The 20,731-nt window shown below is 44.8% G+C and overlaps 1 protein-coding gene across 1 annotated transcript in view; it reads right to left on the bottom strand.

Moving 5' to 3' along the window:
- Window positions 1-20,731, bottom strand: part of LOC126471525 (dihydropyrimidine dehydrogenase [NADP(+)]) — a 272,626-nt gene that overhangs the window by 117,373 nt on the left and 134,522 nt on the right. Inside the window, exons 8-9 of the mRNA XM_050099748.1 lie at window positions 18,527-18,696; window positions 6,172-6,382 (exon numbers count right to left, since the gene is read on the bottom strand). Of these exons, the coding sequence (XP_049955705.1) occupies window positions 6,172-6,382; window positions 18,527-18,696 (381 nt within the window). The remainder of the gene's footprint in view (window positions 1-6,171; window positions 6,383-18,526; window positions 18,697-20,731) is intronic.

The following is a 20,731-nucleotide window of genomic DNA, read 5'->3' as shown; positions in this document are numbered from 1 at the left end:
CCTGTACACTTTTGTGCTGTACGTGTCCCTTCACGTTTCCACTTCACTATCACATCGGAAACAATGGACCTAGGGATGTTTAGGAGTGTGAAAATCTCGCGTTCAGACTTATGACACAAGTGACACCCAATCAACTGACCACATTCGAAGTCAATGAGTTCCAGGGAGCGCCCCTTTCTGCTTTCTCACGATATCTAATGACTACTGAGGTCACTGATATGGAGTGCCTGGCAGTAGGTGGCAGCACAATGCACCCAATATGAAAAACGTTTGTTTTTGGGGGTGTCCGGATACTTTTGATCACATAGTGTATGTATGGATGATTCCAAGCAGATCTGCCATTCACCGCTACACGGCAGTGGCATCATTTTCACAGCAGCATGGGAACTGAATTCATCTCAGTTGAGGAAATTTGCACGAAATATTTATAAATTATGTACACAAACCTGCCTCATGAATCAGTCTATCTATTAATGGAAACGATATGATAGTTGCTACAGCCCGAATATACAGACAGAAGCTGCAGCTGGGGAGTTTAATTTGTGTATGTATATACAGACAGATGCCTTGTGGCTTATACGGTGGAATGTAACAGCGAATTACATCATTTTACTCTACTGAGGAATAGCAGCACCGTAAGTATTAAAACTAAAGTAATTATTATTATTATTGTTATTCTTATTATTCATTTTCGGGCTGCTGGACGAAGCGATGTACAAAATGGGGTAGTTTCAGTGTTTTGCTTTAGCTATTACTAAATGAGTAACTGCCGTTGCCAGGGAACATATTAATTCCAATTCCATTAGTCCGTCTCCTTGTTCCCCTTCTCTCTGTCCATCTCCTCCTCCCCCTCTCTTCTTCCCCCCACTCTTAAACTATCTCTCATCTTTCCTTTTCCGCCGCGCGTGATTAGTCGAGCGGTCTAAGTCACTGCAGTCATGGACTGCGCAGCTGGTCCCGGCGGAGGTTTGGGTCCTCCCTCGGGTATGGGTGTGTGTGTTTGTCCTTAGGATAATTTAGGTTAAGTAGTGTGTAAGCTTAGGGACTGATGACCTTAGCAGTTAAGTCCCATAAGATTTCACACACTTTTTTTTCCTTCTCCTGTCCATCTTCTCCATCCCTTCTGTCTGCCCATCTCCTCCGCATAATCACAGAACATAAGCGGTACGTGAAACCACCAACATAGTAAAATTCGTCGACATGGAATTTCCTACTGTAAGGAAGCGCTATCACACCTGCTTGTTCAGAGAGTATATAGAAATATACACAAACATGAGAACAGCTTCAACAAGAAAGAAGAAAGCCGTGCTGCATCGAACGACCGTTGCAGGTAACAAGGGGATAACTGCGCCGGAAACTGCCATGGACTTCGGCGCGCCAGGCACATACGATCTGCGGCCGCGAGCTCGATTCCTGAAAATAAATAAATTCCCAATTGGGAGAAATAAGCCCCCCCCCCCGCCCCATACCTCCATCCTCTCTCTGTTCATCTCTCCCCGTTCTCTGTCCATTTTCCCCTCCCCTCTCTCTGCCCATCCCCTACTCCCCTTATCTAAAAAATGGCTCTGAGCACTATAAGACTTAACATCTTAGGTCATCAGTCCCCTAGAACTTAGAACTACTTAAACCTAACTAACCTAAGGACATCACACAACACCCAGCCATCACGAGGCAGAGAAAATCCCTGACCCCGCCGGGAATCGAACCCGGGAACCCGGGCGTGGGAAGCGAGAACGCTACCACACGACCACGAGATGCGGGCCTCCCCTTATCTGTGTCCTACTTCCGATTTTCTGTGTGTCCATTCCCTCCTCTCCCCTTCTCTCTCACCATCCCGGTAGCAGGCTGCTCCTTGTTAACCCTGCAGTATTTCTTTCCAGACAGTAAGGAATATGTGTATCAAGTTTGTTTGAAACCGATCCAGAGGTTTAGGAGGAGAATTTTACCAGAGGCTTTCCCGGCGTACGCTCATGTCACGTGCATTTAACATATTTTGGACATATTTATACATTTATTTCACCACTCAAGCGAATTTCGCCGTGCAGTTTCGTTTTCACCCAGCTCAATGTTTATGGCGTCATATCTAGTGAACTATGTGTTGTGCAATGATATAATTTTGCAGGTACGTCCAGTGGTATATTTTGATAGTGTCTGTGAAATGTATTGCGAACAGTGTTAGTAATAGAGAAATAATAAACTAAACGTCATGCAAGATGCGCCAGTTTTTCAAGCATCTCAGTTTTCATGTCTACTGTCTACGAAATGTGTTGCAAATAGAGATAGCAGTAAAGAAAGAGTAAGTTTAAAGATCATGTCTGATGCGTCAGTTTTACTTCATGGACAGCCAAAATATAATATGCGATAAACTTTCTTCCTTTCATCATTCTGTAGGGGGTGTCAGCGAGAAAGTGTCGTAAAATTTCTTGCTAGTCCCGTCGGATGTTCGAGTCCTCCCTCGGGCATGTGTGTGTGTGTTGTCCTTAGCGTAAGTTATCTTAAGTTAGAGTAAGTAGTGTGTAAGTCTAGGGACCGATGACCTCAGCAGTTTGGTCACATAGGAACTTTCTACAAATTGAAAGCTGTGAGGACGGGACGGGACGGGACGGTAGCTCAGATGGCCTGCCGTCACGGTAGCTCAGTGTGTTTGGTCAGTGCTCTCTGTAATAAAAAAAACTGAGTCAAGGAATCAACGATCAACTTGAACGGATGTCTTGAGACGTGCGCCCAGACCAAACGCAACGAACTATATCGAACAAAATGAAGGGGAAAAAAAGATGGTGGAGCACTTGCCCGCAAAAGGCAAAGATCCCGAGTTCGAGTCTCGGTTCGGCACACAGTTTTAATCTGCCAGAAAGTTTCATATCAGCGCACACTCCGCTGCAGAGTGAAAATCTCATTCGGTCCCCACAAATTTCCAAATTTTTCCACTAGAACTCTCATTCTCAAATACTGGATGAATACAGTCTGGCTATTAACGCGTCATGAGCTAAGCTTCTTTTTCACCCCCAGCCTTTCTTGATGCCTTCAGCTGCCATTCCCTTTATTTAATGTACGATTGTACAATTTCGGCCTCAGGCCATTTTTAGGTATTTTATGGATGATTTTAGTAGTAAATTATGTCATGTACGTCGTTGCTCCTATGACACCATGTTATGCTCATAACATAAATACAAGATGTTCACGCTATTTTAGGAGCACGTTAATTTCTAGCAGTTGTTGTGTATTTAAATGGGAATTAGCTGTCATATTTAACTTTGGAGTCCATTTCTTCTCATTATTTCGTCATTTAAACATGAAGAATGACAAAATTTGTCACGTCTCATGCAATATACTGAAAAAATAAAATCTTTTAATATCGTCTTAAGGATTTCTTCTGTGGCTTCGTGGTGCAACAATTTCATTTTCAAGGATAAAAAGCACACACATTGTGTTTTGTTGCACAAATTTTTGTTTACTACCTGCCGCGTTTCAGCTCATTAGTCCTCCATCGTGCCAGCCGCGGGTGCCGAGCGGTTCTTGTCCTTAGGTTACTTAGGTTTAAGCAGTTCTAAGTTCTAGGGGACTGATGACCTCAGATGTTAAGTCCCATAGTGCTCAGACCCATTTTAACCAGCCCTCCATCGTAAAACCACTGAGTGGTGTCTACACAGAAACTAGTGTGCTAAAAACCCAATCCCTGAATGACATTACAGGTGCATAGAGTCTATGATAATAGGCAGAGAATATCATACAGGAAGCCTGTAACAAGGGTTAGGCGTCTAATTTTTTTACAACAAAACATCATTTACTCATTAGTAGTGTTTACCTAATTCACGTTGCAAAATGGAAATAAAATTGATGGTGGATATAGAATACTGTGCAAATGATCATCACTGAATGAGGGATAAACATACACTGAATGTCAGTATAAACATTACATAGGCTTTAATTTGTATGACAAAGAATATATAGTCACTACTTTTAGCACAAGTGTCACAGACTATATGTATGTTGTGCAAAATAATGGTAAGGCAATGATTGAGAGAGTTTGCACTGGATTACTACAGTTCTAATTCATAGAATGAATACTTCCAAAACCGTAACCAATAATCAATGCACGAAATTTCAAGGATCATATAACGAATGAACATTAAAATGTAGAATAAAGTACATTGGACCCAAAACATATACATTAAAAATTCATGAAAATAGGTAATCTGTAATCATTCTGAGGGTCGGTTCGAAGACCACTGTGTTTTGCTAGGCATGGTCCTATTGGAAGTGGTACGCCCTTGCCTTGCTTCGCCCTTTAAACTGACTAATCCAGCCAGTTTCAGAAGGGCTTACAATGTAACCTGGACTCTGAACAGCATTTCTTCATATTAACAAACATTCTCAGAGATGAAAGAAGTGATAAATGACAGACAAATATTCTAAAACTGAGTGTGGATCGAACCGTAGACCTTAGCATCAGTACAAAGAGTTCTTCTTATGGGGCAGCAGCAACTACATGAGTCCATTTTGTAAAATGAAAAAACCGCACAACAGTTGCTTAATCCACAATCTTTTATTGTGTACACTTCCTCACCCCGATGTTGTCATGCAGCTAAAGGTTCCGTGTCAAAAGTATAAAAAGGACTTAGAGAAATTCGAAAACACTGACGTAATGGTCGGACACAAAAAGTCAACAGAATCTTGAAATACGTAAAATGCGCCACCACACTGCAGGTCTAGAGAGACGTACTAGCACTCGCCCCAGTTGTACGGACGACGTAGCTAGCGATGCACACTGTCGAAGCCTCGCTCATTTGCAGAGCAGATAGTTAGAATAGCCTTCAGCTAAGTCCATGGCTACGACCTAGCAAGGCGCCATTAACCATTTCTAGAGAGAGTCTCACTTGTATCATCAAGAATGTTGTGTACAAATGATGGATTAAAGTTAAGTATTCCAGCAGCTACGTACTTTTCTTTATAGCATTCATTACGTATCCTGTTTCAGACCTCACGCCCATCTGCGTGAGCTAAACGCGTGCCTTTCGGCTACTTCCGTGGCGTGGCTGTCTTGCTACGCCACAACATTTTTTGTGTACAGGTCCTCCTCCCTCTTAATGTTGTGATGGTTCCGTCTCCTCTCTGCTGTTACTTTCCGCTTTTCCAGTTTAAATAGTTTATCAATCACATGTCATTTTCATACCGCGCCTGCGCTATGGGTCGTGTGCGGCCTTAGTACTGACGGCTAGTATTTACTTTTATATACTTCTCCTGTTTTTGTTCCTGATCATGCAACACGGAGGAATTTATTTAAACGATATGTGATTTTTCTGCCTCGTCTTCCCCATCCTCATTTTTTATTGCATTTTACTTATTTCAAGATTCTGGTTATATGCGTGCATACCGCTATGATGCCTAATTCCGATCTCTGGTGACCCACAGAGAAAGGAAGCACCCCATATGGTCATGTAAATTAATTAAAAGAATAATAATGTCGCTCAACGGAACGGACTTGCACAATTCCAACAGGACAATGCGACACCCCATACGTCAAGAATTGCTACATAGTGGCTCCAGAACACTCTTCTGAGTTTAAACACTCCCGCTGGCCACCAAACTCTCCAGACATGGATATTATTGAGCGTATCAGGGATGCCTTGCAGCGTGTTGTTCATCTTATGGACAGTCCTGCAGGATTCATGGTGTCAATTCCCTCCACCACTACTACAGACATTAGTCGAATACATGCCAATTCTGCGTGTTCGCGGGTCCCCTACACGATATTACGCAGGTTTACCAGTTTCTTTGGCTTTTCAGTGTATATTAACTGAATAAAATGGTTTATGCACCACTAATGACGGACTTCAAAGTAACAGGCCAAAAGTGGTGAATAAACAATCTGATTCAGATGGTATAGAGTCTCAGTAACATCGTGACTTGTTTTAGTCGATATTTGATGGCTGTGGATCCAAACATCAGGAAAACACCGAATGTCCTTTTTCAGGTATCTTAGTCATGAAAAAAAAACAGTAAAATTTACTTATTGATATGCAATTGTACGTTCGTCACCAGTGTATTAAAAACAATGCAGTGAACTTACTTAAAAAAGATTAGTTTGAATTGAAAATTTCAGGAAATTTCGTGATGACTTTGATTTCAAGAGACATAGTAGAAAAAAAGAAAATTAATGTAATTGCTTACCGTCTTCGTCATAGAGACCTGAGCCAAAGGCCGAAATTATAAAATTGGTCTTGAGTTTTATGATTTGGTCTTCATCCTCTATCCACGTGCCGTCTTCCCCCTGCTCAGTTCTGCAGAATTCTATACCGACGATGTTGCCACCTTTGACTATCACCCTTCTCGGCGAATGAAAAGGGATGAACTCACACTTCTCTTCTCTGGCCAGGTCCACCTGGAGAGGAATGAAAAGCCGCTGTAGCTTCAGTGAACACTTTACATCATATTTAGAACTCGCGTTCCCACATTTACAAATCCCCGTAGGGCTCTGAAGAGGCTGCTTTACATTCTAGCAACATGACTTCCCATTCCAATACGGAATGAAACATGAAAATCAAATTAATCACCAAGAATCGTCATTGATATTACGTTTTCTTCACTGTCCCTAAGGGAGTGACATGTGGAAAAAAATAGGTATTTATGAAATGCTAAGGTTCTAGAAATGTCGCGAGGTTTTCGTAAGATGATGGCTATCCCACTTCGAGCGTCTCCATAAATAGTGTTTCTCTAACCAGACTTCTGAAAGTCAAACGCACGTGTCCGTTCGTGTTATCGAGTTTACAAGGGACAGTCAAATGAAAAAGAGACAGATGGAAAAAAGTAAGTAAACTGTTTATTATTTCAAAAGTTCAAAAATAATGGTTCAAATAGCTCTAAGCATTATGGGACTTAATATCTGAGGTCATCAGTCCCCTAGACTTAGTACTACGTAAACCTAACTAACCTAAGGACTTCACACACATCCATGCCCAAGGCAGGATTCGAACCTGCGATCGTAGCAGCAGCGCGGTTCCGAACTGAAGCGCTTAGAACCGCTCGGCCACAAAGGCCGGCATTTCAAAAGTATTCGCCATAACTGTTAATACATTTATTCCACTGTGAGACAAGATGGTTTCACCATGGTAAAATGTTCATGCTTGCCTACGGAACTATGATTGTACTCAGGTCTGCGCCTAAGGTGTAAGGGCGATCCTGTGAAACTTCTGTAGCGTACTCTACACAACCTTGGCACCGTTTGGACGGGCCTTACCGAGGCTACAGCCTTACACATCCTCCATACAGCTCTTATCTCTCCCCATGCAATTGTCATATGTTTGAAGTCCTGGAGAGAGACAGTGTTGGCCGTCGATTTGCCTCGGACAAAGAGGTGTATACCTGGGTACAATCATTATTCTTCAGGCAACTGCAAACATTTTTCCATTACGGCGTTGACCATCTTGTCTCATAGTGGGATAAATGTATAAACAGTTAAGCGATTACTTCTGAAATAATAAATAGTTTACTTACCTTTTTCATCTGTCTCTTTTCATTTGACTGCCCTTTGTAAATAAAGTTGGCAGATCTTCTGTTAGTACAAAATGATGCGAACCTCGCTTACGGGAGCTGAGTCGCTTTTCACAAGCAGTCTCTCTTGAATGCTAGCTGCAGTTTTTCAGCAAAAAATCGAAGCCTGCCACTAAATTATTTCATATTCTCTCCAACTCTTTTTAACGCCGGTTTCATTAGGGCTCCACACAACCCAGGAACACTCATGAATACGTCACACGAGCGTTCTTCACGCGTCCTTCTTTGCAACTGCAATCCATAAATCTCCAAATAAAACAAACGCATCTACTCGCTTTTTTCCATGAGCGAGTTTATATGCGCTTCTGCTTATGTGCGTTGTTTGACAATGACCCAGTGGACTGTTACTTACTGGCCGGCCGGTGTGGCCGTGCGGTTAAAGGCGCTTCAGTCTGGAACCGCGTGACCGCTACGGTCGCAGGTTCGAATCCTGCCTCGGGCATGGATGTGTGTGATGTCCTTAGGTTAGTTAGGTTTAAGTAGTTCTAAGTTCTAGGGGACTGATGACCACAGATGTTAAGTCCCATAGTGCTCAGAGCCATTTGAACTTACTACAGGAAGAGGGACATTTGTTTTTTCGAGAGGACCAGAGTACATACTGGGATTCACTTGTACTGCCCCATACGCTTTGCATTTCAAACGGCTGCACTGTAATCGAGATGAACTCGCAGTCATGAACTCTGAGCTTCTATACTTAACAATCGTCGCTCACATCTCGCGGAGGGGAGGCGTCAACGAGTAGAGTAACCAAATTTGTCGAGTCTCGCAGTTGAACATTCTGGTTTCCCAGGCAATAAAGGTGGACGACATAACTTGCATTTATACCGATGCAGGCCATCTCCTTGTCAGGTACATAATAAGGGCAAATGTGTTCAAACACACATTAAGTCAGTTTGGTCACATGCGCGATATGTCGTAATAACATGGAACGAGTCTATTTACAGGTTATTAATTTAACTTGAATTTAAATATGACTGCATGCTAACTAATTACATATAAGGTTATGTAAAAGAAGATAACACTTCATTTAATAAGATAAGTATATATGTAATACTTTTTCACCAAATGAACTTGAAGTTTCTAAATAAAAATAATTTTGTGTGACAGAAGATGTTACCCAGAAGAAACTTTTTCAGTGACTTTCAGATTTAGCTTTGCTATCTGTAGGGCCTATAATATCACTGAATAAGTGGTCAGTATTATTCGCCCCTACTGATCGAAAATCACTTTTAATAAAAGTCATTTTTCTTCTGCTATCGTTGTTATGAGTGCTGTTACTTCTTCTGAGGTCCAATGGCTTATTTATTACAAATTTCATCAGAGAATATATGCACCACGTTGCTGCTGGCAAATTTGTTATCTCCCTAGGGACTTGTCTACAAAATGATTGTGGCTGATCACCACACATTATTATTTTTATTATTATTATGGTATACTTTTGTGTAATAACAGTTTTCTTCTTAATTACGAGATATTCTAGCACATAATTTCAAGAGACATAACTGACTGAAAATAATCTAAGAACGCTAACTAACTTACTGATTTATTTCTCTCCAAGGCTTGCAATGACACGAATTGCATCAAAAAGTGAGTCAAGTTGTTTAAGAAGAACTCCAGTATTTCCATCGATTTAAATTCTCAACAATAGTTTCCACTGAATATTTTGAAGATTTTATTTACGTACTAAATCTCCCCTACATTCTAAATTTATCATTGGTGTTGCATCCTTTGGTGTGCGGAATTGAATATGTTTTGATTTGTTTATGATTTATAGAGAGGGAATTTGCATACAACAATTTTGTCGTTATTTATAACACATTATATATAATTTCCTATCCTGCTACAAGCTATTGGGATTGAATGTATTGCTTCTGTTATACACAGAAAGAAATGATTCTGCTTAATTTGTATAAATGGAAGGTCATGTACATATATGAGAAACTGCAGTGGGTCTAATATTCAATGTCGTGGAACTCTACGAATGATTCTCCCCAACCAGGAAAATATCCACTCTTTACAGTTGTTTTCATTCTTCCAGAGACATTATAAATAACTATTCCCGGGTTTTTGGATAAACTGATCTGGTGTGCCATTGACACTACACTACATCTCATTGTCAGAGGGGCTATGAAACACTGTGCACATTCTAAACATTCTGCGTGGTGTCTGTTTGTTCTATATCGTGTCTCCCTACCACTTTCGCGCAACGACGCTCTGAGCGTGTTTTTTAGGGAATTGACTAGCTTGAACCTGGGACCTGTTGCTGGTAAGGAGACGTCAGACCACACATGACATGTAGAATTCAGAAGAGTTCAGTGAGACTAGCGATGATATAACCAAATACTTAATGATTTCAGCGTCAGCTCCACTGCACTCCCTGTAAAGGAATCTTAATACTAACTAAATTTAGTGGAAGGGGTTCAAGGCTTTCCTATTTTTAGTTAGCTGGCAAAATAACGTCGAAAAAGCAGTTAAGTTTGCCATTGGAAATTTTATTCTACTCACAAAACATTGTTTATAAATTGCACTATTGATAAAAGGAAATATTTTAATACAGGGTGATAAAAACCAACTGCGTTCAACAAAAATGTGAACGATTATTCCCTGAGTGGGTTTCCAAGTTCTACAATGGATCGAATGATGACCTATGCCATATCACATCTATAATCTAGGTTTAAATTAAGTTTCACAAAAGAGAAAACTATCAAAATGGTCTACAGTGACCCTCAATTATCTTTAATTACCTATCTAACTTGTCGTAAATTACAGTGGCTGATGTGGCATCTCAATAACTATATAACAGAAAAATCATCGTGTTTCAGATTTTTACTTCAAGTGGCAAATGTGAACACCATGAGCTTTAATTGACGATCGACACTAGTATTACGCAAAAAGGGTATGTAACAGATGAGACTTCTGCAGTTCTGAGTGAAGCCTTATGCGCTCAAAAATGCGGCATCGCGTGCGTTCATTACCTTGTCGGTGTTCGTCAGGGGGCGCCGGGCAGCACAGCTCCGCTCACCTCGCCGTCTCCGAAGCAACTCTCTCCTAACTTCTCCTTACTACAATTTACCGAAGTTGGTTTAAAAAAAACTATCTGGCTGTGTTTTCATCTGACCAATGTTAACCTTAAGCTCCGCCTACAATAATTCTGTCTATCCAATGAGAAACGTTATACTTTTCGTGGTGGGGCAATGTTTTTAAAGTTTGCAACGTAACAGATACGCGAAAAAGTCTCACGCTAAAACTTGCAGCTGGTGTGGTCCTTTTAGCGGTATGGTAAGATCTATACTGTTCTTCTGGAGGGCTCTATCTTTTAACATGGGCTGGGGGGTGGTCCTAACGTAACAGAGACGCGAAAAAGTATCGCGCTAAAAGTTGCGGGTGGTGTGGCCCTTTTTGTGTTATCGTAAGATCTATACTGTTCTTCTGGAGGGCTCTAGCTTTTAACATGGGCTGGGGGGGGGGGGGGGGGGTGTGGTCTTAACGTAACAGAGACGCGAAAAAGTCTCACGCTAAAAACTTGCGGGTGGTGTGGCCGTAGCGGTTATCTGGCGACGTGGGTGTCCGTCCCTTATCGTAGGGCCTTCTCGCTTAACACGGTTCTGCTCTCGGCTTCTGTTCTCGTTTCTCCCCTCGGAACTGCGTCTGTATCGCGGTGGGAAGGTATGACATGCATTTAGGCATTCTTGTGTTAGTCTGTGGTATTCCATTTGCTCACTCGTTACTCGTATTACTTTGGTTAATTTAATGTCACGATTTATTCGGAGCTATGTGACATACTACTGGATTTGCTTATCATGTCAGGGTTTTCATGGAAGGTGTTGGATTTGCCTCACACCTTACAAAATTTTCGGCGGAATTTGACCAGTTCTGGATCAGGATGACTGGTCAACGATTTCGGTGCCCCTTGGAACCCAGAACAAGAATTACTACTACCCTCATTTGGGTAAAGGAGGGAGCAGTTCCTAGAGTTCCTTCACGCGACAAGGTATTGTTCTCTAATTCAGCTGCTCATGACTGTCAGCTAACGGACAAACGATCATGTTCGGCAGTACTGGGCGTATCCTTATATGGCCAGAGGTGGGAACACGTTATGCACTCAGAAACATTATCGAACGTGATCGTTTTAGTGGTCCATTTGTTACGGTGTGACATAATTTTGCATGGACCTACTGACCTCCAGCTCTTTGAACACGATACACTCACCGGTCAGTGTTACTGTGAGGCTGTACTCTTTCCCCGTGACCGTGTTTTCAGGGGAGCATTTGGCCCTGACTTCAGGTTTATGGACGACCGTGCACTGCCGCATCGAGCAGAGCAGGTGGAGGGGCTCCTGGAACGAGAGGATATTCGGGGAATGGTCTGGCCTGCCCGTGCCCACGACTTAAAGCCCATCAAACACGTGTGGGATGCGTTGGAGAGACGTATTGCAATACGTCCACATTCACCAACGACCATCCAACAGTTGTCAATCGCGCTGGTGGAGTAATTTGAATGTCGTACCATAAGAGCTTACCAGCATCGTGGCGAGGATGGGAGCACGTTGCTGAGCATGCGATACCGTCCGTGGTGAAGAAACAAGTTCCGCTTTCTGAAATATGCAGGGGGCGACCATAAATCGTGTATTTCATTATTGTCTTTGAGTAAAAAGTCATTTCTGTTCGTCCCACTGCATATTTCTTTCATGTACCTTCTTCACTATACTATGCTATACCACACTACTGGCCATTAAAATTGCTACACCAAGAAGAAATGCAGATGATAAACGGGTATTCTTTGGACAAATATATCATACTAGAACTGACATGTGATAACATTTTTACGCCATCTGGCAGTAATAACGGCCTTCACACGCCTGGGCATTGAGTCAAACAGAGCCTGGATGGCGTGTACAGGTACAGCTGCCCATGCAGCTTCAACACGATACCACAGTTCATCAAGAGTAGTGACTAGCGTATTGTAACGAGCCAGTTGCTCGGCCACCATTGACCAGACGTTTTCAGTTGATGAGAGATCTGGAGAATGTGCTGGCCAGGACAGCAATCGAACATTTTCTGTATCCAGAAAGGCCCGTACAGAACCTGCAACATGCGGTCGTGCATCATCCTGCTGAAATGTTGGGTTTTGCAGGGATCGAATGAAGGGTAGAGCCACGGGTCGTAACACATCTGATATGTAACGTCCACTGTTCAAAGTGCCGTCAATGCGAATAAGAGGTGACCGAGACGTGTAACCAATGGCACCCCATACCATCACGCCAGGTGATACGCCAGTATGGCAATGACGAATACACGCTTCCAATGTGCGTTCACCGCGATGTCGCCAAACACGGATGCGACCATCATGATGCTGTAAACAGAACCTGCATTTTGCCATTCGTGCACCCAGGTTCGTCGTTGAGTAAACCATCGCAGGCGCTCCTGTCTGTGATGCGGCGTCAAGGGTAACCGCAGCCATGTTCTCCGAGCTGCTAGTCCATGCTGCTGCAAACATCGTCTAAGGTTTCGTGCAGATGGTTGTTGTCTTGCAAACGTTCCCATCTGTTACCTCAGGGATCGAGACGTGGCTGCACGATCCGTTACAGCCATGCGGATAAGATGCCTGTCATCTCGACTGCTAGTGACACGAGTCCGTTGGGATCCAGCACGGCGTTCCGTATTACCCTCCTGAACCCACTGATTCCATATTCTGCTAACAGTCATTGGATCTCGACCAACGCGGGCAGCAATGTCGCGATACGATAAACCGCAATCGCGATAGGTTACAATCCGACCTTCATCACAGTCGGAAACGTGATGATTCGCATTTCTCCTCCTTACACGAGGCATCACAACAACGTTTGCCGGCCGGGGTGGCCGAGCGGTTCTAGGCACTACAGTCTGGAACCGCGCGACCGCTACGGTCGCAGTTTCGAATCCTGCCTCGAGCATGGATGTGTGTGATGTCCTTAGGTTACTTAGGTTTAAGTAGTTCTATGTTCTAGGGGACTGATGGCCTTAGACGTTAAGTCCCATAGTGCTCAGAGCCATTTGAACCATTTTTGAACAACAACGTTTCACCAGGCAACGCCGGTCAACTAGTGTTTGTGAATGAGAAATCGGTTGGAAACTTTCCTCATGTCAGCACGTTGTAGGTGTCGCCAACCTTGTGTGAATGCTCTGAAAAGCTAATCATTTGCATATCACAGCATCTTCTTCCTGTCGGTTAAATTTCGCGTCTGTAGCACGTCATCTTCGTGGTGTATCAATTTTAATGGATAGTAGTGTATATTGTACTGTAGCAGTTATTTCTACGCAAGGTTCAAGTTTTATTGAGCTATGTTGCTTGGCATTGACACATGATGCGAAATTTTTGTCCTTAAGTTTTGCACACCATTGTGGTTCGGCGTGGTTCGCGACTGAGATGTCGCCAGACTTTGTACATAATGTGTATCGTCTTCGAATATCTCGGGTTATAACAGCGAATACACGGACCACAGTGCAAACAATCACTGCACATGTCGTTGTTGGGCAACATAAAGTGGTGCGCAGCGGTTTCATCCCGAACCATCTACAAGCTATGAGATACCTCCGCTTACCACACGTTGCAGACCGTAGAGACTAGCATGGTTTAGAATACCGCTACTGGGCGCTCGGAGCTGGGCGGACCATCGTCTAGACTGATGATCCGCGATACACGCAGACGAATGGAAGTTCATTGACGACCACAAGAGGCGATTCATCTAGTTCCCCAACAGTGCACTGTAAAGGAAATTGACGGAATTCTTCTCGCGTGGGGAACGTTTACGTGAGTTGAAATGAGGTTCCTGCTATTTTTACCGTAGGAAGAATGCTTTGATGCGCTTTCCGTTTATTGAGTTTGCTTGTGTGGCACCCCAGATCACTTGAGCTCATTCCTACTGAACACATCTGGGAGGGCATTTACGGATTTAGAACCACTCAATACTCACTCTGTACGCAGCTCATAGTCTTGCGGAAGCGTTCTCGCTTCCCGCGCACGGGGTCCCGGGTTCGAATCCCGGCGGGGCAGGGATTTTTCCCTGTCTCGAGATGACTGGGTGTTGTTGTGTCGTCTTCATCATCATCATCATCATTCATCCCCATTACGGTTGGAGGAAGGCAATGGCAAACCACCTCCGCTAGGACCTTGCCTAGTCGGCGGTGCGGCTCTCCCGTATCGTCCCCTATGCTCCTCCGAGTATGGGACCTCATCATCAGTACCTTTTGCTCGGCATTTGTGTGGTTATGGATAGGCCAGAATGTGACGCTTCACCGCTGACGAGAAGTCATGGTAGTGAAGTGGTGCATATGTGCCAGTCGACTGTAAGGAGTCAGTGCAAGATGGGTCGAGATGGAGACGTAAGATAAAGGCAGAAAGCAACTGCCATATATGACGTACCCATGATCATGCCGTGGTTGAAGCTGCCCGAATTATTGGTGTATCATCGCAGACTGTCCAATATATCCACAAATAGTGGTGTACCACTCACAGCCATGTACAAAGTGTGAAGACAGTTATCATAAAAATATTCTAGCCGACAGGAACTAAGAAGAGTGCCAAGCTTATCAATGACAATCGGTTTCAAAACCGACAGGAATTGCCGCTCTCGGTGAATACAGGGCCAACTAAGCCAATTCCCAAGCGAACACTGCAGAGGGAACAGCGTGCACTGGACAGCTGGCGTCACATATCTAACAAATGACCACTGATCGTAACAGCACATAAAGCTGCAATTCTTGAATGGAACAATCAACGCAGAAACTGGATAGCAATTTGCTAGAGGAGTGTAATATGGTCCGAATTAGCCTTTTTTCAAATGATGCAAGACGTCGAGTGCACAGATGATGCAGCGAGATGTCTCAGTTTGTAGGTCAGGGAGGTGTTTTTCGTTCCGTGATTTGGGCCCATTTCTTCAGGTTATCATGACCATGAACCAGGATGCTTATTTCAGCATTCTCGGTGACCAAGTGTTGCCTTTTTTTCCATCTTCATTATGAGTAAGCAGTGGACACTCCAGTCTTTTAACATAACAACAAACATACACAGTGCACTCCATAAGTAATGCGACCAATTTTTTTCTGACGCAACGCTACACCACAGCGTGTTGTAACCGGCTGGGCTAAGTGGAAGGAGGGGGGGGGGGGGGTGTCAGCTTCATTCGGCTACGAGCTGCCGGAGAGTCAGGACGTGCGTTACCGTCAACCCCGTGTAACACGGCACAATGGATCATTCTGTAGAGCAACGGTACGCTTTCAAATTTTGCGTTAAACTAGGGAAGTCCGCCACCGAAACGTTTCCATTACTTCAGCATGCCTTTGGGAATGATTGCTTGCCCAAATCACAAGTTTTCCGATGACACAAGTCGTTCATGGAGGGCCGAGAGAAGATCACCGACGAACCTCGCAGTGGACGGCCATCAACCGCACGAGTCGACGAAAATGTGGCGCGTATGCGCGATTGTTTGAACTCTGACAGACGGCTGAGCCTTCAATTGATAGCACAAACTCTAAACATGTGAAAAACAACCGTTTTCCGCATTTTAACCGAAGATTTGAGCCGGCCGTGGTGGCCGAGCGGTTCTAGGCGCTTCAGTCTGGAACCGCGCGACCGGTATGGTCGCAGGTTCGAATCCTGCCTCGGGCATGCATGTATGTGATGTCCTTAGGTTACTTAGGTTTAAGTAGTTCTAAGTTCTAGGGGACTGATGACCTCAGATGTTAAGTCCCATAGAGCCATCTGAACCATTTTTGAAGATTTGAACATGAGGAAGGCGTGTGCCAAACTCGTCCCAAAAGTGTTGACCGACGAACACGAGCACATGCGAGTGCTTCGGTGCGGAGAAATGTTGGAAATGTGTGAAAATGAACCTCATTTTTTTTAAACTCAGTTATCACTTGTGATGAGTCGTGGATTTTTGAGTACGGCCCTGAGACAAAAAGGCAGAGTTCAGAGTGGCGACCCCATCGTCGCCCCGTCCCAAGAAGGCACGCATGAGCAAGTCCAGGATCAAAACCATGCTCATTGTCTTCTTTGACGTCAGAGACATTGTCCACCACGAATTCGTACCTACCGGGACTACAGTGAGCTCAGCTTTCTTCTTGGAAGTGCTCAAAAGACTGAAAACGAGGGTCTCGCGCTGCCGAAGCAACGTCAAGGACACGTCGAAAGTTCACCACGACAACGCGCCGAGTCACAGCGCCTTCATTGTCAACGACTTTCTTGCCAGGATCAAGACCCCATTGGTTCCCCAGCGTCCCTACAGTTCTGACCCGGCTCCCGCTGACTCGTTTTTGTTTCCTCGGTTAAAAGGAGTCATTAAAGGAAAACAATGCGACACGATTGAAAGCATCCAGGTGCATGTTACATCAGCTCTAAAGGACATTCCGGAAAAGGCATTCCAGGATGCCTTTCAGGCATGGAAACACCGCCTCCAGAAGTGTATCGAAGCAAGAGGGTGCTATTTTGAAAATTTTTGATTATTTGAACAAATATATTCAATAAATGATTTTTTATGAATTTGGTCGCATTACTTATGGAACGCACCCTGTATATTCCTAGCTTGACGAACACTCAGGCACTCCATCGCAACTTCCAAATCACGCGATCTTAGTCTGTGACTACCTGGAACATCTTGTGAAACGTAGCAATAAACATCACCGCAATTTGATCTACAGGATCTAATCGCCAAAGAGCGGGTTCCGTTGGATGTGGCATACCTGAAAAAAGTCTCATGGATCTCTTCCTCGCCGAACTGAGGCCATTATCAAGTCTAGAGACACTGTTACACGGTGATAGCGTCATGTCTACTGGTGGTGACTAATTTTTTTTCTGGTGTGCTTAGTTCGAAAGACACAAAGAATGTTTTCATGCTGTGGAAATGGTTCAAATGGCTCTGAGCACTATGGGACTTAACATCTGAGGTCATCAGTCCGCTAGAACTTAGAACTACTTAAAGCTATCTAGCCTAAAGACATCACACACGTCCATGCCCGAGGCAGGATTCGAATCTGCGACCGTAGCGGTCGCGCGGTTCCAGACTGTAGCGCCTAGAACCGCTCGGCCACTCCGGCCGGCTGCTGTGGAAAAAAACATAATTTTCACGTCAGGTTTTGATTTATTTGCGGCGGTAGTTTATTCGGAGCACCTTCTATGAAATTTTTCTAACAGAATGAACGAGGTTTCAGCTTCTGCAATCATATTCTCACTGCATCATTTGTGCACTCGAAGCCTTGCATCATTTGAAAAAAGGCTAATTCGGACCATATTACACTCCTCCAGCAAATTGTTATCTAGTTTCTGCGTTGATTGTTCCGTTGAAGAATTGCAGGTTTATGTGCTGCTACGATCAGAGGTCGTTTGTTAGGTATGTGACACCAGCTGACCATTGCATGCTTTTCCCTCTGCAGTGTTCGCTTGGGAATTGGTTTAGTTGGCCCTGTATTCACCGAGAGCAGCAATTCCCGTCGGTTTTGAAACCGTTTGTCATTGAGAAGCTTGCCACTCTTCTTAGTTCCTGTCGGCTAGAATATTTTTATGATCACTGTCCTCACGCTGGTGGTACACCACTATTTGTGGATATATTGCCGGCCGGGGTGGCCGAGCGGTTCTAGGCGCTACAGTCTGGAACCGCGCGACCGCTACGGTCGCAGGTTCGAATCCTGCCTCGGGCACGGCTGTGTGTGCTGTCCTTACGTTAGTTAGGTTTAAGTAGTTCTAAGTTCTAGGGGACTGATGACCTCAGAAGTTAAGTCCCATAGTGCTCAGAGCCGATGATGTTAACGTGTTTTACCTGCTGTTACAGACTCTCAGGTGCATACGCTGCGTTTTCAGCGGGTGTCTGGAGAATGTTGGTTCCGTAGGGTGTACTGAGTCATAAAGATCTAAAACTATTTATTCCACCAATCAATAATCGACAGTTTCCCAATCGGTGTTCGTTTTTAAGTACAAGGTAGGGAATTGTGCTCGGACTTACCTCTTCGGGCACGGCTCGGATGTTGCGGAAGCCCTTTCGAAAGACGACGAAGACCTTGCGGGCGCCGCAGCGCAGGGCGGAGGTGGCGCAGTCGAAGGCTGTGTCTCCAGCGCCCAGCACCGTCACCACGCCCCGCAGCTCCGGCAGGCGCGCTCCCTGGCAGCACATTCCTGCAATGGCCAGCGAGGGTGAGTAAAGGAGCGAGCGCACTGATCACTGTACTGGGGAGCAGCTCTCCTCTCACCACAGAGTGTGCAACAGTTCGGCATGTCACGTGACTGGTCCTAGTCTCCTCTTCCACTGGTCATCGGTGTGGCAGTCGAGCACAGGAAGAGTGATATCGCTGCTATGCAAAGTTTGGAAAGTGTACCTCAATGGTCGGGTGCAGGTCTTTCAATTGAACGCCACTTCAGCTGCTTGTGTATCCCTGATCCACACAAGTTACCCATTCGGGGGAAGGGGAACAACATTAAATACAAACCATGTCTCGTTCCTGGCGGCTCCTCAAATTGTTGCGAGCTGAAGGCCAAGGGCGAACTAAAATTTTCCGTGGTCCAACTACGATTCGACCCCGCGATCGCTGAATTTCCAGGCACGCGCTTTATCGCTAGATCGACAGATCTGACAGTTTGTAAAGTAGGAGAGAGGTACTGGCGGAAGTCGTGCCTGCGTATGCTCAGTCGCCAAGAGTGTTACCCATGAGAAGAAAGGTTCATCGTTGATGTCACAGTCTGATACAAACACTACTGGCCATTAAAATTGCTACACCACGAAGATGACGTGCTACAGACGCGAAATTTAACCGACAGGAAGAAGATGCTGTGATATGCAAATGATTAGCTTTTCAGAGCATTCACACAAGGTTGGCGCCGGTGGCGACACCTACAACGTGCTGACAAGAGGAAAGTTTCCAACCCATTTCTCATACACAAACAGCAGTTGACCGGCGTTGCCTGGCGAAACGTTGTTGTGATGCCTCGTGTAAGGAGCAGAAATGCGTACCATCACGTTTCCGACTTTGATAAAGGTCGGATTGTAGCCTATCGCGATTGCGGTTTATCGTATCGCGACATTGCTGCTCGCGTTGGTCGAGATCCAATGACTGTTAGCAGAATATCGAATCGGTGGGTACAGGAGGGTAATACGGAACGCCGTGCGGGATCCCAACGGCCTCGTCTCACTAGCCGACGAGATGACATGCATCTTATCCGCATGGCTGTAACGGATCGTGCAGCCACGTCTCGATCCCTGAGTCAACATATGGGGACGTTTGCAAGACAACAACCATCTGCACAAACAGTTCGACGACGTTTGCAGAAGCACGGACTATCAGCTCGGAGACCATGGCTGCGGTTACCCTTGACGCTGCATCACAGACGGGAGCGACTGTGATGGTGTACTCAACGACGAACCTGGGTGCACGAATGGCAAAACGTCATTTTTTAGGATGAATCCAGATTCTGTTTACAGCATCATGATGGTCGCATCCGTGTTTGGCGACATCGCGGTGAACGCACATTGGAAGGGTGTATTCGTCATCGCCATACTGGCGTATCACCCGGCGTGATGGTATGGGGTGCCATTGGTTACACGTCTCGGTCACCTCTTGTTCGCATTGACGGCACATTGAACAGTGGACGTTACATATCAGATGTGTTATGACCCGTGGCTCTACCCTTCATTCGATCCCTGCGAAATCCTACGTTTCAGCAGGATAATGCACGACCGCATGTTGCAGGTCCTGTACGGGCCTTTCTGGATACAGAAAATGTACGACTGCTGCCCTGGCCAGCACATTCTCCAGATCTCTCACCAATTGAAAACGTGTGGTCAATGGTGGCCGAGCAACTGGCTCGTCACAATACGCCAGTCACTACTCTTGATGAACTGTGGTATCGTGTTGAAGCTGCATGGGCAGCTGTACTTGTACACGCCTTCCAAGCTCTGTTTGACTCAATGCCCAGGTGTATCAAGGCCGTTATTACGGCCAGAGGTGGTTGTTCTGGGTACTGATTTCTCAGGATCTATGCACCCAAATTGCTGGCACAGATGGCAAAGGACTTGGAATCCATTCGCAAGTCGTGTAGTGCAGTCGAATTAAATCAAGTGGTACTGATGTAGTTAGGTTAGGAAATGAGACATTAAAGGCAGCAGACTTGTTTTAGCAATGAGCAGCAAAAATCACTGACGATGGCAAAAGTAAAG

This window comes from Schistocerca serialis, chromosome 3 (genome assembly GCF_023864345.2).
Source record: "Schistocerca serialis cubense isolate TAMUIC-IGC-003099 chromosome 3, iqSchSeri2.2, whole genome shotgun sequence".
Classification (NCBI taxonomy): domain Eukaryota; kingdom Metazoa; phylum Arthropoda; class Insecta; order Orthoptera; family Acrididae; genus Schistocerca; species Schistocerca serialis.
This window is presented reverse-complemented; position numbering and strand designations above follow the sequence as displayed.